Source organism: Salmo trutta, chromosome 37 (genome assembly GCF_901001165.1).
Source record: "Salmo trutta chromosome 37, fSalTru1.1, whole genome shotgun sequence".
NCBI classification, from domain to species: domain Eukaryota; kingdom Metazoa; phylum Chordata; class Actinopteri; order Salmoniformes; family Salmonidae; genus Salmo; species Salmo trutta.
The window spans coordinates 8385250-8403621 of NC_042993.1; the positions used below are offsets into that span (position 1 = coordinate 8385250).

General features: G+C 46.5%; 2 protein-coding genes across 4 annotated transcripts in view; both read left to right on the forward strand.

Annotated features, from left to right (window-relative positions):
* Positions 1-5373, forward strand: part of LOC115177242 (voltage-dependent calcium channel gamma-7 subunit) — a 30293-nt gene extending 24920 nt beyond the window's left edge. The window contains exon 6 of the mRNA XM_029737844.1: positions 4582-5373. Coding sequence (XP_029593704.1) covers positions 4582-5037 — 456 coding nt within the window. The 3' untranslated portion in view covers positions 5038-5373. The remainder of the gene's footprint in view (positions 1-4581) is intronic.
* A 9557-nt stretch (positions 5374-14930) lies between these two features.
* LOC115176866 (voltage-dependent calcium channel gamma-4 subunit) overlaps positions 14931-18372 on the forward strand; it is a 60987-nt gene continuing 57545 nt past the window's right edge. For all 3 annotated transcript variants that reach the window (XM_029737214.1, XM_029737217.1, XM_029737216.1), the window contains exon 1: positions 14931-15367. The gene's annotated coding sequence lies outside the window, so the exon portion shown is untranslated. The remainder of the gene's footprint in view (positions 15368-18372) is intronic.

Sequence of the window (18372 nt, forward strand, 5' to 3'; positions counted from 1 at the left end):
TTTACCCCATCCTGTCAGAGTGGAGAGTTCAGAGGAGAAACTGTCCTTTACCCCCATCCTGTCAGAGTGGAGAGTTCAGAGGAGAAACTCTTCACCCCCGTCCTGTCAGGGTGGAGAGTTCAGAGGAGCAACTCTTCCTTCCCCCCATCCTGTCAGAGTGGAGAGTTCAGAGGAGAAACTCTTCACCCCCGTCCTGTCAGGGTGGAGAGTTCAGAGGAGAAACTCTTCTTTACCCCCGTCCTGTCAGAGTGGTGAGTTCAGAGGAGAAACTCTTTACCCCCGTCCTGTCAGGGTGGAGAGTTCAAAGGAGAAACTCGCCTTTACCCCCGTCCTGTCAGAGTGGAGAGTTCAGAGTAGAAACTCTCCTTTACCCCCGTCCTGTCAAAGTGGTGAGTTCAGAGGAGAAACTCCCCTTTACCCCCGTCCTGTCAGAGTGGAGAGTTCAGAGGAGAAACTCTTTACCCCCGTCCTGTCAGGGTGGAGAGTTCAGAGGAGAAACTCTCCTTTACCCCCATCCTGTCAGAGTGGTGAGTTCAGAGGAGCAACTCTTCTTTACCCCCGTCCTTTCAGAGTGGAGAGTTCAGAGGATAAACTCTTCTTTACCCCATCCTGTCAGAGTGGAGAGTTCAGAGGAGCAACTCTTCTTTACCCCGTCCTGTCAGAGTGGAGAGTTGAGTGTAGCAACTCTTCTTTACCCCCGTCCTGTCAGAGTGGAGAGTTCAGAGGAGAAACTCTTTACCCCCGTCCTTTCAGGGTGGAGAGTTCAGAGGAGAAACTCTTCTTTACCCCATCCTGTCAGAGTGGAGAGTTCAGAGGAGAAACTGTCCTTTACCCCCATCCTGTCAGAGTGGAGAGTTCAGAGGAGAAACTCTTCACCCCCGTCCTGTCAGGGTGGAGAGTTCAGAGGAGAAACTCTTCTTTACCCCCGTCCTGTCAGAGTGGTGAGTTCAGAGGAGAGACTCTTTACCCCCGTCCTGTCAGGGTGGAGAGTTTAAAGGAGAAACTCGCCTTTACCCCCGTCCTGTCAGAGTGGAGAGTTCAGAGGAGAAACTCTCCTTTACCCCCGTCCTGTCAGAGTGGAGAGTTCAGAGGAGAAACTCCCCTTTACCCCCGTCCTGTCAGAGTGGAGAGTTCAGAGGAGAAACTCTTTACCCCCGTCCTGTCAGGGTGGAGAGTTCAGAGGAGAAACTCTCCTTTACCCCCATCCTGTCAGAGTGGTGAGTTCAGAGGAGCAACTCTTCTTTACCCCGTCCTGTCAGAGTGGAGAGTTCAGTGGAGCAACTCTTCTTTACCCCCGTCCTTTCAGGGTGGAGAGTTCAGAGGAGAAACTCTTCTTTACCCCATCCTGTCAGGGTGGAGAGTTCAGAGGAGAAACTCTTCTTTACCCCATCCTGTCAGAGTGGAGAGTTCAGAGGAGAAACTGTCCTTTACCCCCATCCTGTCAGAGTGGAGAGTTCAGGGGAGCAACTCTTCTTTACCCCCGTTCTGTCAGAGTGGAGAGTTCAGAGGAGCAACTCTTCTTTACCCCATCCTGTCAGAGTGGAGAGTTCAGAGGAGAAACTCTTCACCCCCGTCCTGTCAGGGTGGAGAGTTCAGAGGAGCAACTCTTCCTTCCCCCCATCCTGTCAGAGTGGAGAGTTCAGAGGAGAAACTCTTCACCCCCGTCCTGTCAGGGTGGAGAGTTCAGAGGAGAAACTCTTCTTTACCCCCGTCCTGTCAGAGTGGTGAGTTCAGAGGAGAAACTCTTTACCCCCGTCCTGTCAGGGTGGAGAGTTCAAAGGAGAAACTCGCCTTTACCCCCGTCCTGTCAGAGTGGAGAGTTCAGAGTAGAAACTCTCCTTTACCCCCGTCCTGTCAGAGTGGTGAGTTCAGAGGAGAAACTCTTTACCCCCGTCCTGTCAGGGTGGAGAGTTCAGAGGAGAAACTCTCCTTTACCCCCATCCTGTCAGAGTGGTGAGTTCAGAGGAGCAACTCTTCTTTACCCCCGTCCTTTCAGAGTGGAGAGTTCAGAGGATAAACTCTTCTTTACCCCATCCTGTCAGAGTGGAGAGTTCAGAGGAGCAACTCTTCTTTACCCCGTCCTGTCAGAGTGGAGAGTTGAGTGTAGCAACTCTTCTTTACCCCCGTCCTGTCAGAGTGGAGAGTTCAGAGGAGAAACTCTTTACCCCCGTCCTTTCAGGGTGGAGAGTTCAGAGGAGAAACTCTTCTTTACCCCATCCTGTCAGAGTGGAGAGTTCAGAGGAGAAACTGTCCTTTACCCCCATCCTGTCAGAGTGGAGAGTTCAGAGGAGAAACTCTTCACCCCCGTCCTGTCAGGGTGGAGAGTTCAGAGGAGAAACTCTTCTTTACCCCCGTCCTGTCAGAGTGGTGAGTTCAGAGGAGAGACTCTTTACCCCCGTCCTGTCAGGGTGGAGAGTTTAAAGGAGAAACTCGCCTTTACCCCCGTCCTGTCAGAGTGGAGAGTTCAGAGGAGAAACTCTCCTTTACCCCCGTCCTGTCAGAGTGGAGAGTTCAGAGGAGAAACTCCCCTTTACCCCCGTCCTGTCAGAGTGGAGAGTTCAGAGGAGAAACTCTTTACCCCCGTCCTGTCAGGGTGGAGAGTTCAGAGGAGAAACTCTCCTTTACCCCCATCCTGTCAGAGTGGTGAGTTCAGAGGAGAAACTCTTCTTTACCCCCGTCCTGTCAGAGTGGTGAGTTCAGAGGAGAAACTCTCCTTTACCCCCGTCCTGTCAGAGTGGAGAGTTCAGAGGAGAAACTCTTCTTTACCCCCGTCCTGTCAGAGTGGTGAGTTCAGAGGAGAAACTCTTCTTTACCCCCGTCCTGTCAGGGTGGAGAGTTCAGAGGAGAAACTCCCCTTTACCCCCGTCCTGTCAGAGTGGAGAGTTCAGAGGAGCAACACTTCTTTACCCCCGTCCTGACAGAGTGGAGAGTTCAGAGGAGCAACCCTTCTTACCCCTGTCCTGTCAGAGTGGACAGTTCAGAGGAGCAACTCTTTACCCCCGTCCTGTCAGAGTGGAGAGTCCAGAGGAGCAACTCTTTACCCCCGTCCTGTCAGAGTGGAGAGTTCAGAGGAGCAACCCTTCTTTACCCCCATTCTGTCAGAGTGGAGAGTTCAGAGGAGCAACATTTCTTTACCCCCGTCCTGTCAGAGTGGAGAGTTCAGAGGAGCAACTCCTCTTTACCCCCGTCCTGTCAGAGTGGAGAGTTCAGAGGAGCAACTCTTCTTTACCCCCGTCCTGTCAGAGTGGAGAGTTCAGAGGAGCAACTCTTCTTTACCCCTGTCCTGTCAGAGTGGCGAGTTCAGAGGAGCAACTCTTCTTTACCCCGTCCTGTCAGAGTGGAGAGTTCAGAGGAACAACTCCTCTTTACCCCCGTCCTGTCAAAGTGGAGAGTTCAGAGGAGCAACTCCTCTTTACTCCCGTCCTGTCAGAGTGGAGAGTTCAGAGGAGCAACTCTTCTTTACCCCCGTCCTGTCAGAGTGGAGAGTTCAGAGGAACAACTCCTCTTTACCCCCCATCTCTCTCTCTCTGTTGTCATAGCCAATTATGGGGAGATGTGCCCACTCCTTATGTGCCCATCAGATGAGTGCAAACTCTGTTTAAGTACAGTACAGTTCATCACTCCTAACTCAAGTACAGTCTTTGTTTCAGTACTTGCTCTGTACATCTGCATACTCTAGTTTAGTTCAAACAGTCATGACAGTTCTAAGACATATCATATATGAAGAGTGGACTGTTGTACTTTGCTGCAGAGAAGATAGGAGAACACTGCTGAATACACAATGAGCTAGTGAGGATTAGTATTCTGGGGATAGACTGGGGTGTCAGTGGGGATGTTGACATACTGTAGCAGTGCAGTAGTCTTCTCTCTCCCTCTCTGTGTGTGTGTGTGTGTGTGTGTTTGTTTGAATGTGTGTGTTATGTGTGTGTGTTGTGTGTGTGTGTGTGTGTGTGTGTGTGTGTGTGTGTGTGTGTGTGTGTGTGTGTGTGTGTGTGTGTGTGTGTGTGTGTGTGTGTGTGTGTGTGTGTGTGTGATGTTCTCTGCTCGTTTCATCCATCTCTCCCCCATCCCCCACCCTGCCTCTCTCACATCGTCAGCATTACTGCACTAATGTGGTGCAATGGACAGCTCAGTGTGCTCCACTCCTCCTGCTCCTCCTCCTGCTCCTGCTCCACCTGCTCCTCCTCCTGCTACTCCTCCTGCTACTCCTCCTGCTACTCCTCCTAGTCCTGCTCCTCCTCCTGCTACTCCTCCTGCTACTCCTCCTGCTCCTGCTCCTCCTCCTGCTCCTCCTCCTGCTACTCCTCCTCTTTCCTCATCTTGCCTCTTGTCCTCACATTGCTCTCTCTCTCTCTCTCTCTCTCTCTCTCTCTCTCTCTCTCTCTCTCTCTCTCTTCCTCTTACTCCATTGCTCACTAATCCCCTCGACTCACTTTCTTTTCCACCTCCTCCCCACTAGATTTATCCCCTCTACTTGGTCCCTTTTCTTTCAAACCGTTTGATCCCTGCATAACTCTCTCTCTCTCTCTCTCTCTACCTATCTCTCTCTCTCTCTCTCCCTCTCTCTCTCTCTCCTGTCAGGGGGCTGGGGTGATGTCAGTCTATCTGTTTATGAAGCGTTATGCTGAGGAGGAGATGTACCGCCCCCACCCAGCCCTCTACCGCCCCCGTCTGTCTGAGTGCAGCGACTACAGCGGCCAGTTCCTCCACCCTGAGACCTGGCCTCCTCCTAAGAGGGGCCGTAGTGACTCCCGGGCCTCCAGCGACATCTCCATCCAGATCAACCAGACCCCCCCGCAGCCCACCAAAAACCCCCTGCAGGGCAACCAAGGTGGGGGCATGGGGTCCAACATGGGCCCTGGGTCTGGGTCCTCCTCTGGAGCTAGCTACCAGCTGCCTCCACTGTCTGGGGCCTACAACACCCACACACTCCAACACCAACACTCACACGGTAACTCCCAGGCCATGGCCATGCCCCCTTCCACTGGACCCCCTCACTACCACACACACATGCACATGGGCGCCTCCCCCTGTTAGAGAGAGGGAGCGCAAGGGACAGGGACAGGGAGGAAGTAAGTGTGAAGAGCAAGAAAGATGGAGTAAGTGTGAAAAGGGAGAGGGAGAAGGATTGAGGGATTAGTGTTATTAACATACATTTGGTATTAAAAACTGAGAGATGGGCAGAGAGAGAGAGAAAGGGGGTTCAGGAGAGGTGGAGGAGTTGTCAAGGATAGAGAGATGAGGGGGATGGAGAGAAAGTGACGGAGAATAAAGTATGTGATTTCTTTAGAGGTTAGAATCTGTGACAAAAAGGGCTGAGAGGGAGAGAGGGAGAGAGAGGGAGAGAGAGGGAGAAAGGGAGAGACAGGGAGAATGAGATAGACAGGGAGAGGGGGAGAGGGAGAGACAGGGAGCATGAGAGAGACAGGGAGAATGAGAGAGACAGGGAGAATGAGAGAGACAGGGAGAATGAGAGAGACAGGGAGAATGAGAGAGACAGGGAGAATGAGAGAGAGAGGGAGAGAGGGAGACAGGGAGAATGAGAGAGACAGGGAGAATGAGAGAGACAGGGAGAGACAGGGAGAATGAAAGAGACAGGGAGAATGAGAGAGACAGGGAGAATGAGAGAGACAGGGAGAATGAGAGAGACAGGGAGAATGAGAGAGACAGGGAGAGAGTGAGAGAGGGAGACAGGGAGAATGAGAGAGACAGGGAGAGAGGGAGAGAGGGAAAAAGGGAGAGACAGGGAGAGAGGGAGAGAGGGAGAGAGGAAGAAAGGGAGAGAGGGAGAAAGGGAGAGACAGGGAGAGAGAGAGAGGGAGAGAGGGAGAGACGGAGCGATGGAGACAGGGAGAATGAGAGAGACAGGGAGAGAGGGAGAAAGGGAGAGACAGGGAGAGAGGGAGAGAGGGAGAGAGGGAGAAAGGGAGAGACAGGGAGAGAGGGAGAGAGGGAGAATGAGAGAGACAGGGAGACAGGGAGAGAGGGAGAGAGGGAGAGAGGGAGAATGAGAGAGACAGGGAGACAGGGAGAATGAGAGAGACAGGGAGAGAGGGAGAAAGGGAGAGAGGGAGAGAGAGAGACAGGGAGAGAGGGAGAAAGGGAGAGACAGGGAGAATGAGAGAGACAGGGAGACAGGGAGAATGAGAGAGACAGGGAGACAGGGAGAATGAGAGAGACAGGGAGAGAGGGAGAAAGGGAGAGAGGGAGAATGAGAGAGACAGGGAGAGAGGGAGAGAGGGAGAGAGGGAGAGAGGGAGAGAGGGAGAATGAGAGAGAGAGGGAGAGAGGGAGAGAGAGAGAGGGAGAGAGGGAGAGAGGGAGAGAGGGAGAACGAGAGAGAGAGGGAGAGAGGGAGAATGAGAGAGACAGGGAGAGAGGGAGAGAGAGAGACAGGGAGAGAGGGAGAGAGGGAGAGAGGGAGACAGGGAGAGAGGGAGAGAGAGAGAGGGAGAGAGGGAGAGAGAGGGAGAGAGGGAGAGAGGGAGAGACAGGGAGAGAGGGAGAGAGAGAGAGGGAGAGAGGGAGAGAGGGAGAATGAGAGGCTGCAGCTGAACCTGAACCTACTGCAGTACTGTGGAAACGAGGGATTTGTATTCACTTGAGATGTACAACGCTAAACACTGTCTTTCACTCCTACACACTTATATGTGCATGGGTTTATACATATACTTATCCTTGGTAATGATAATAATAATAATAATAACGAGTTAAAATAATAAAACAATATTAGAATATCTGTAAGAATATATGAATGTTGGATAAAATGTATGAATACACATTAACATGAATGTGACGATGTTCTGAAATCTATAGGGGAGGGAGAATTCTACTGTATATGTAGATATAATATTTTAGATCTATAGCTGAATTCGGAAGTTTACATACACTTAGGTTGGAGTCATTAAAACTCGTTTTTCAACCACTCCACAAATTTCTTGTTAACAAACTATAGTTTTGGCAAGTCGGTTAGGACATCTACTTTGTGCATGACACAAGTCATTTTTCCAACAATAGTTTACAGACAGATTATTTCACTTATAATTTACTGTATCACAATTCCAGTGGGTCAGAAGTTTACATACACTAAGTTGACTGTGCCTTTAAACAGCTTGGAAAATTCCAGAAAATTATGTCATGGCTTTAGAAGCTTCTCATTTGAGTCAATTGGAGGTGTACCTGTGGATATATTTCAAGGCCTACCTTCAAACTCAGTGCCTCTTTGCTTGACATCACGGGAAAATCAAAAGAAATCAGCCAAGACCTCAGAAAATAAATTGTAGACCTCCACACGTCTGGTTCATCCTTGGGTGCAATTTCTACATGCCTAAAGGTACCACGTTCATCTGTACAAACAATAGAACGCAAGTATAAACACCATGGGACCACACAGCCGTCATACCGCTCAGGAAGGAGACGCATTCTGTCTCCTAGAGATGAACGTACTTTGGTGCGAAAAGTGCAAATTCATCCAGAACAACAGCAAAGGACCTTGTGAAGATGCTGGAGGAAACAGGTACAAAAGTATCTATATCCACAGTAAAACGAGTCCTATATCGACATAACCTGAAAGGCCGCTCAGCAAGGAAGAAGCCACTGCTCCAAAACTGCCATAAAAAAGCCAGACTACGGTTTGCAACTGCACATGGGGACAAAGATCGTACTTTTTGGAGAAATGTCCTCTGGTCTGATGAAACAAAAATAGAACTGTTTGGCCATAATGACCATTGTTATGTTTGGAGGAAAAAGGGGGAGGCTTGCAAGCCAAAGAACACCATCCCAACCGTGAAGCACGGGGGTGGCAGCATCATGTTGTGGGGGTGCTTTGCTGCAGGAGAGACTGGTGCACTTCACAAAATAGATGGCATCATGAGGAATGGAAGTAATGTGGATATATTGAAGCAACATCTCAAGACATCAGTCAGGAAGTTAAAGCTTGATAGCGAATGTTTCTTCCAAATGGACAATGACCCCAAGCATTCTTCCAAAGTTGTGTCAAAATGGCTTAAGGAAAACAAAATCAAGGTATTGGAGTGGCCATCACAAAGCCCTGACCTCAAACCTATAGAAACTATGTGGTCAGAACTGAAAAAGCGTGTACGAGCAGAGGCCTGACTCAGTTACACCAGCTCTGTCAGGAGGAATGGGCCAAAATTCACCCAACTTATTGTGGGAACATTGTGGAAGGCTACCCAAAATGTTTGACCCAAGTTAAACAATTTAAAGGTTGCTACCAAATACTAATTGAGTGTATGCAAATTTCTAACCCACTAGGAATGTGATGAAAGAAATGAAAGCTGAAATAAATCATTCTCTCTACTATAATTCTGACATTTCACATTCTTAAAATAAAGTGGTGATCCTAACTGACCTAAGACAGGGCATTTTTACTAAGATTGAATGTCAGGAATTGTGAAAAACTGAGTTTAAATGCATTTGGCTAAGGTGTATGTAAACTTCTGACTTCAACTGTCGCTTAAGTCTGAATATGTGACCAGGGGAGTGAGTGGAATTATATTTTAAAGATAATACATTTTTATCTTGATGATGTACATATTTTTGCAAATATATACAACTATTGTATGTTGTTGAATTGCTGTGAATTGACACAGTGTGACAGAGTCAGAACTGAAATCAACCAAAAATGGCACCCTGACATTGGATTTAGGTGGGTGAACAAAATACATAATTCCCTTGTGTTAATGACTTTTCTCAAATCCAGTCAGTTTTCCACGTTGAGTCAACGTCATTATATTGAATTGTGTGGTTGAAATGATGTGGAAACAACGTTGATTCAACCAGTTTTTTCCCAGAGGGATGTTTCATCAGTTTGGTACGATGTGAAAGAACTGAACAGGAGAAAGAAATAGCATGGTATACATCAATTATATAGTTTTTTTCCTGTCCTATATCTCTAAGAACAGATGGAGGAGAGGAGAGGAGAGTACTGTAGACTATTGTGATGCTCCCACTGACTGGTGATGTGTAACTACTGCCCTCTGCTGGTCATTGTCCTGCTCTGACACTACCATGGAAGGAGGGTCTGTTCCAATACTTTTACAAAGCCTTCTTCCCTTTATGAAGACACTGATCTAGCACAAGTCAGGCACAGTCATGTCATATCAGGGATTGCTCCAAGGAAGGAAAGAAGGAATGATTGCATTTTAGAAGTATTTGACCTGGGCCCTGGTCCATGGTGATATGTGCAATGGATGCCAACCGAATATGCCATAGTAAGAACTGAAGCACAGAATTATATTGATACAAAATTAATTTGTCTGCCATTATCACTGACTTTGTGATGGAAAGAAGATGTTTGGGGGTGCCTGTTAGAGAGAGAAAGGAGTGAGTAAACAGCTGAGAGGGAGAGAAAGGAGTGAGTATACAGCTGAGAGAGGGAGAGAAATGAGTGAGTACAGCTGAGAGAGGGAGAGAAAGGAGTGAGTATACAGCTGAGAGAGGGAGAAAAAGGAGTGCATATATGGCTGAGAGGGAGAGAAAGGAGTGAGTATACAGCTGAAAGAGGGAGAGAAAGGGGTGAGTATACAGCTGAGAGAGGGAGAGAAAGGAGTGAGTACAGCTGAGAGAGGGAGAGAAATGAGTGAGTATACAGCTGAGAGAGGGAGAGACAGGAGTGAATATATGGCTGAGAGAAGGAGAGAAAGGAGTGAGTATAAGGCTGAGAGAGGGAGAGAAAGGAGTGAGTATAAGGCTGAGAGAGGGAGAGAAAGGAGTGAGTATAAAGCTGAGAGAGGGAGAGAAAGGAGTGAGTATACAGCTGAGAGAGGGAGAGACAGGAGTGAGTATAAGGCTGAGAGAGGGAGAGAAAGGAGTGAGTATACAGCTGAGAGAGGGAGAGAAAGGAGAGAGTATACAGCTGAGAGAGGGAGAGAAATGAGTGAGTATACAGCTGAGAGAGGAAGAGAAATGAGTGAGTATACAGCTGAGAGAGGGAGAGAAATGAGTGAGTATACAGCTGAAAGAGGGAGAGAAAGGAGAGAGTATACAGCTGAGAGAGGGAGAGAAATGAGTGAGTATACAGCTGAGAGAGGGAGAGAAATGAGTGAGTATACAGCTGAGAGAGGAAGAGAAATGAGTGAGTATACAGCTGAGAGAGGGAGAGAAATGAGTGAGTATACAGCTGAGAGAGGGAGTGATAGGAGTGAGTAAACAACTGAGAGAGGGAGAGAAAGTATTTGATCTCCTGCTGATTTTGTACATTTGCCCACTGACAAAGAAATGATCTGTCTATCATTTTAATGGTAGGTTTATTTGAACAGTGAGAGACAGAATAACAAAACAAAAATTCCTGAAAAACTAATGTCAAAAATTGTATAAATTGATTTTTTAATAAGGGAAATAAGTATTTGACCCCTCTGCAAAACATGACTTAGTACTTGGTGGCAAAACCCTTGTTGGCAATCACAGAGGTCAGATATTTCTTGTAGTTGGCCAGGTTTGCACACATCTCAGGAGGGATTTTGTCCCACTCCTCTTTGCAGATCTTCTCCAAGTCATTAAGGTTTCGAGGCTGACATTTGGCAACTCGAACCTTCAGCTCCCTCCACAGATTTTATATGGGATTAAGGTCTGGAGACTGGCTAGGCCACTCCAGGACCTTAATGTGCTTCTTCTTGAGCCACTCCTTTGTTGCCTTGGCCGTGTGTTTTGGGTCATTGTCATGCTGGAATACCCATCCACGACCCATTTTCAATGCCCTGGCTGAGGGAAGGAGGTTCTCACCCAAGATTTGACGGTACATGGCCCCGTCCATCATCCCTTTGATGCGGTGAAGATGTCCTGTCCCCTTAACAGAAAAACACCCCCAAAGCATAATGTTTCCACCTCCATGTCTGACGGTGGGGATGGTGTTCTTGGGGTCATAGGCAGCATTCCTCCTCCTCCAAACACGGCAAGTTGAGTTGATGCCAAAGAGCTCCATTTTGGTCTTTCACCCAGTCGTCCTCTGAATCATTCAGTTGTTCATTGGCAAACTTCAGACGGGCATGTATATGTGCTTTCTTGAGCAGGGGGACCTTGTGGGCGCTGCAGGATTTCAGTCCTTCACGGCGTAGTGTGTTACCAATTGTTTTCTTGGTGACTATGGTCCCAGCTGCCTTGAGATCATTGACAAGATCCTCCCGTGTAGTTCTGGGCTGATTTCTCACCATTCTCATGATCATTGCAAATCCATGAGGTGAGATCTTGCATGGAGCCCCAGGCCGAGGGAGATTGACAGTTCTTTTGTGTTTCTTCCATTTGTGAATAATCCCACCAACTGTTGTCACCTTCTCACCAAGCTGCTTGGCGATGATCTTTTAGCCCATTCCAGCCTTGTGTAGGTCTACAATCTTGTCCCTGACATCCTTGGAGAGTTCTTTGGTCTTGGCCATGGTGGAGAGTTTGGAATCTGATTGATTGATTGCTTCTGTGGACAGGTGTCTTTTATACAGGTAACAAACTAAGATTAGGAGCACTCCCTTTAAGAGTGTGCTCCTAATCTCAGCTCGTTACCTGTATAAAAGACACCTGGGAGCCAGAAATCTTTCTGATTGAGAGGGGGTCAAATACTTATTTCCCTCATTAAAATGCAATTCAATTTATAAAATTTTTGACCTGCGTTTTTCTGGATTTTTTTGTTGTTATTCTGTTTCTCACTGTTCAAGTAAACCTACCATTAAAAATATAGACTGATCATTTCTTTGTCAGTGAGCAAACGTACAAAATCAGCAGGGGATTAAATATTGATTGATGACAGTTGTAATTATCTCTTACTATTAAACCCTCTGTCCTCACTCTTTCTGTCTTTCTCTCTATCCCTGTTTATACCTGTTGCTAACATGGGTCCTTTGTCCTGATCTTTTCTACATTCTGATTGTGCCCATATTTCCAGAAATGTGTCTATACATGGTATTAAAATGTGTCTGTTATCCGCCCACTGTGTCTGCATTGTGACCAGACTTCCTGGTCCCTTCCTTTATGCAAATTATTACACAGCTATTCTTTCAAAATTACATTTATTTATTTATTGTAAGACCCCGGCCAAACCCGAACGACCCTGGGCCAATTGTGCGCCGCCCTATGGGACTCCCAGTCACAGCCGGTTGTGATCCAGCCGGGAATCTAACCAGGGTCTATAGTGTTGCCTCTAGCACTGAGATGCAGTGCCTTAAACCGCTGCGCCACTCGGGAGCCCACAATGTATGTCTGACTACTTCCGGAGGTGGGCATGATGATCTGATCACAATCAGATCACAATGGGTATTTTGGTTTGTCTACACCTGTCTACAAATGTGGGCACAATAAGAATGTGAATAAGACTAGGATAAAGGATGCAAGTTAGAACCAGGTATAAATGGGGCTTCTGTGACCGTTCTGTCCTCCTGCCATTCAGTCTTCTTTTACAATCATTCACTCCATTATGATTATTACATTTTAATAGAGAATTTGTAGAGCCAAGTTTGTTTATCTTTTCCCTCGGTCCCATTCTTCTCTCGCCAAATTCTTCTCCCCTGTTCCCTCATCCTCAAGTCTATTTCTCTCTGCTGTTTCATCAGAGGGTGTAGGTGGGCCTAATGTTGCAAAATTCCAGGAACTTTAAATAAATTCCCTGGTTTTCCTGAAATCCTGGTTGGAAGATTCATGGAATAAGCAGGAAATCCTTAAAAAATATTTTCTGGAAAACCAGGGAATTTATTGAAAGTTCCTGGAATTTTGCAACCTTAGGTGTGCCTATACTTCCACTGTTACTCTTCTAGCACATAATGATCTTTGTAAAGACAGCACCTTTTTGCTCCTTGATGCACCGTCAAAGAAAAGAGATTGTCAATAGCTTCAACTAAATCCATGGAAATAATACTGTAGAATCTTGATTAAACTCATCCCATACTGATTGTGATTGTGATGACGTCAGTGTTATTGGAGGTGTAACAATAAAAGTCTCTGGGTTGGATTTCACTCATATTGGCATGCATTGATACAGTCCCTTTGGAGCCTGTTTGTGTGTGTGTGTGTGTGTGTGTGTGTGTGTGTGTGTGTGTGTGTGTGTGTGTGTGTGTGTGTGTGTGTGTGTGTGTGTGTGTGTGTGCGTTCGTGCGTGTGTGATACAGAGCAGTCGACTCTGAAGGTGGGGATTGGTGCAGGGTTGAAATACTGCAGGCCTTTATTATAATGCATGGCATACACACTGTGGAGCACTGTGTGAGGGTAACCGAGCTGCTACACCAGCCTATGTATGCCTGATACCTGGAGACTCACGTTAGCTTCCTAATCTGATGCCTAGGCTTTAGCTCAGTGAGTCACAACAAGAATACAACACAACATGGGGTAATTTGTGTGTGTGTGTGTGTGTGTGTGTGTGTGTGTGTGTGTGTGTGTGTGTGTGTGTGTGTGTGTGTGTGTGTGTGTGTGTGTGTGTGTGTGTGTGTGTGTCAGCTAGCTCTCACAGACTCACGTCAGAATTAGACGTTCATCCATGTTCCTCAAACATCAAATTTCGAAGTCAAACCAAACGTCAAATTTAAGGTTAATTTTAGGCATTAGCTGCAGGTGCATGCACTGCATTGCAGTGTAGGTCACTAAGCGTTGAATTAAAACACTAGCCTCTCCTCTATCGTGGTACAGGCCACAGTCTGATTGATTAGTACTGTGTGTGTGTGTGTGTGTGTGTGTGTGTGTGTGTGTGTGTGTGTGTGTGTGTGTGTGTGTGTGTGTGTGTGTGTGTGAAGGAAATGATGCAGGCCAAATGGCCAACACAAAAAGCCAACAATCAATATATATAGATATATAAATATAAAATGTCTGTGCTGTCCATCTTCAAGGATTTTCTATCACACAGGAAGGAGTAAGCGCTAGGATTTATAGTGTGTAAATATTGGTGGGACGGGAATGTGTGCTATTATAGCCTTTGTGAGCACATATTTATAAACATGTGGTTCTGTGACGTCAGCTCTCTCTCTTTCTCTCTCTGTGTGTGTATGTGTGTGTGTGTGTGTAGCAGTATGGGGTTGAGTGAATCTCTCTTTTCACCATCACCATTACTGCATGAAAGACCTGTCACTCGGCATTAGCGCTCTTCAGCTCTTCTGCTCCCCTTTTTCCGTGTTTGTGTGCGTGCGTGCGTGTGTATGTATGTGTGTGTAAGATAGAGAGGGTGATGAAGAGAGAGGAAGGGAGGAAGGGAATGGGTAAAGCCATTTTAAAGCCATTGAAGGTCATCTTTCAGTCAGTCCTCGGGTCGCCTGGTTCACACACAAATACACACGCACTGAATTAGAATAGTGGCGGTGTACAGGAACCCCTGGCTATATGTCAACCTACAAACCAGCCGTTGTTGAATCATGCCTCAGAAGATGACAGTATTTCCAGCAGCAGTGTGTATTTGAGTCAAGGAGATGATGACATAATTATTATTAGGGAAAACAGGGCATTTTTCCTTCTGTGGTCTCGAGTCACCATCTTACCAAAAATAGTCTACCGTTACCGTTTTTATCCCCTCCCCTCTACACAATTGTGCGTGGCATCTCTCTCTCTCTCTCTCTCTGCGGAACTGTGCTACCGCAATGCTCACAGCCCTGCATTTCTTTAGACAGCGGTGAAAATGGCCATCCTATTCTGTCGTATGAAAATAAAAAAAAACAATCACGATGAATCTCTATCCTGTCGACCTTCAACAAAATATCGACATCAGTAACACTCTTAACTTGGTCATGGCTATCATGCTATTTAGGCGAGCACGCAACTGACGCACATACACACACGCTCCAATAACCACATGTAGAAAAATTATGATTGCCAAAAGACTGTGGTTTTAGCATCTGTTTGCCCCAAACAAAAGAGCCCTGTTGTAGCCTACATGCACAACAGCAAATGAATAGCCAGCTTATTCTGATTTTCGAGTAGCCAAGCTTATCCGTTCACATCACTGAAGAGTTCGGTCGGATGCGACAAGTTGCTTACGTCGAGGGCTCGGTGTGAGAGATAGATAGAGGAACGGACGGGCAGACAGAGCGAACTAGCACTCGTGCGACTGGAGGGGAGGGGGAGACGCATTCTCACCGAGTACACACACGCATTGGCTACATCTACTGTAGACAAATCCGTGTTTCACTGATGTGTGTCTGTGTATCCGCTGTATATCTGTTAAAACCATTTCATCATATGGCTAAGTTATGTTTAGTAGAGAAATTACATACAGTTTCTTACACGGTATTTTTTCACGTAATTTTGTCTTAATACCCCCCTGTTTGTTATTTCGAGGCCGTTATTTGTCGTCCACCCCCTCTCTCTCTTTTTCTCTCCATCTCCTTTTCCTCTCTTTGGGAGTGCGACGGTCTTCGAATAAGCTTCTGAAATAATAAGCCTGCAGGTAAGACTTGTCTATAAGATTATTTACATTCGGGGCTTGTAATATAGGTTATAATATTGGTAATTGTTTAAGTGCTTGTATTTGGTTTAACGAAAAACCAATCAATCGATGGCTATTTGCAAGCTACATTCTCCTGCCAATTCGTTTCACACTGCTCGCAACTCACTAATCAGTTTAAAACAGTAACAGACCATGAATGTAGGCAATTAAACGTCAAATGAATGTGCCTTTGTTCTGCAAATTACAATACAAGAGCAGAAATGATGCTTCGAATGCAAATACATATTATCCCTATAATATCGCGTTTGAGCGCGGGGGACAGCGCATCCATATAAATCCGTGTATACAGGTGTTTAATATGGGTGTATGAGAATGTCCTGCACATTTTCAGTGTGTTTGATGTCATAGTGTGTGAATGTGTCTTTGATCCTCAGTCAAACGAGTTCTCACGCACTATGCCGGTCGGGGGGGGGGGGGGGGGGGGCAGTGCCCCTGTGACAACAATTTTGGACCCCCTTGTGGCCCCCTAAATGTGGAGTATGAAATAATTTTTACATAACTAATTTTTGCTATCGTTCTTTTTTTACATCCATTATTAGACAGTGGCAACGATGATGATTATGAACATGGTCTTTTGCCTGCTAATGCCTGCAATGCAGTGAAGAAAACGATATGACAACAATAACGTCTAATGTAACTGGCCCCTCTAACAGTACAACTGGCCCCAGCTTGGCCCCCCCAGTTGAAATGGTCTAGAACCGCCACTGGTAACACTAGGCGTCCATTTTCCACGGTGGAGTCAGTGCAGTCAGTGTGATGTGTACACTGTATTAATGAATGCACTGCGGTCCGCATAGCTGTATTTCAGTCTCTCCATGCTCTCCGTCGCAGCTCTGTCTGTCGTGCTGTATCGAACATGTGTCTGTGTGGCATTGCTTTCATACCATCCATCCTTCACACTGTCTATCTCTGCCGGAATGCTCAAGCGCGCCAATAACTATGGAAGCCTATCATATTAGTTTCATGCTGTAGCCTAAATGCACCGCATGATCTTATGGGAATGTCATTTGTGACCATCTTGTTTTGAGGCCTCTGCCTCTTCTCCCCAGAGGACCACCACACATGCCTTTTTTCTCTTAGATCCATACATAACTATTAATCCCACACATAGGTTGTTCAATCATTAATTCTCCATAGGATTATGAAATCTGAGGTGGAATCGTGTGCCCAAGTGGTATTTCACATTAGTGTGTGTTTGAGTGATCTTTGGTATGACATGTAGCTCATAAGTATTTGTATTTTTTCTCTATAAATGGCCATTTGCTCAGTTGTCACCAGCATAGGCCTCTCTCTCTCTCTCGCAGCTCTGCTAGTCATCAGTTCCATTCTTAGAATTATCAGGCATTCAATTCCGAGCAATGTTCGACTACATTTGGACTGGGAACCCTATACCATTTGGACTGGGAACCCTATACCATTTGGACTGGGAACCCTATACCATTTGGACTGGGAACCCTATACCATTTGGACTGGGAACCCTATACCATTTGGACTGGGAACCCTATACCATTTGCACTGGGAACCCTATACCATTTGCACTGGGAACCCTATACCATTTGGACTGGGAACCCTATACCATTTGGACTGGGAACCCTATACCATTTGGACTGGGAACCCTATACCATTTGGACTGGGAACCCTATACCATTTGGACTGGGAACCCTATACCATTTGGACTGGGAACCCTATACCATTTGGACTGGGAACCCTATACCATTTGGACTGGGAACCCTATACCATTTGGACTGGGAACCCTATACCATTTGGACTGGGAACCCTATACCATTTGCACTGGGAACCCTATACCATTTGGACTGGGAACCCTATACCATTTGGACTGGGAACCCTATACCATTTGGACTGGGAACCCTATACCATTTGAAATGTCGGATTACTTGACAATTATATCACGCCATCTCTCGGAATTCACCACCTTTCCCAGCAACCTATTTCTACACCTGCTACAGTGGCAAATTATGTTATTCCACTATGTTGGCTGGAGCGGGAAGAATCATGGGGGATTTTGGAGCTGAACTGTAAGGCCATTTTGTCCATTGTATTGCTATGGTTCTTTCTGCAGCTCTGTTTTCTCCTGACCACACAGCATCCCCCTCAGACATGCTCTCTGTATTGGTTGTTGTTCTGTGATGATGTGTGTGACTGTCCAGAGGGGCCTTGCTCTTCCATGCATGTAGCCATCTACTGCAGCTGCAGCACTGTCAGGAACCATGCCATTGCATCGTCTGACCTCTTGATGTAATAAAGTAGTCCAAGTTGTTGGGTTGATACACTCACAATCTACTGCAATTTAGAGCTTTATATGGTGGTCATAATTTATAGCATAATTACTTTCTCCTGATTCAATTCCCTCCGAATATTAGGACTGCGGTCTGCTCCAAGCACCCTTTCTTAAAGCAGCCCTGTAAGCTAGAACAGGGGTTCCCAAAGTTTTTCACTCTGGGCCCCCCTTCCAGCATTGGGGAACATGGTGTGTTATAAATAGCTCGCTAAGTTATGCTATGACTGACACGACAGGAGGAACTGATGATGCACTACCGAATTTTGAAATTACAACTTTAAAGAGGAAGTTTAAAGCCGTTTAAAGTTTAAAGCGGGACTTAATAATAATTTGGGGGAGGGTGTGAGCTAGCTGGATAGACTTGTAGACTGTGAGCTAGCTGGATAGACTTGTAGACTGTGAGCTAGCTGGATAGACTTGTAGACTGTGAGCTAGCTGGATAGACTTGTAGACTGTGAGCTAGCTGGATAGACTTGTAGACTGTGAGCTAGCTGGATAGACTTGTAGACTGTGAGCTAGCTGGATAGACTTGTAGACTGTGAGCTAGCTGGATAGACTTGTAGACTGTGAGCTAGCTGAATAGACTTGTAGACTGTGAGCTAGCTGAAAAGACTTGTAGACCGTGAGCTAGCTGGATAGACTTGTA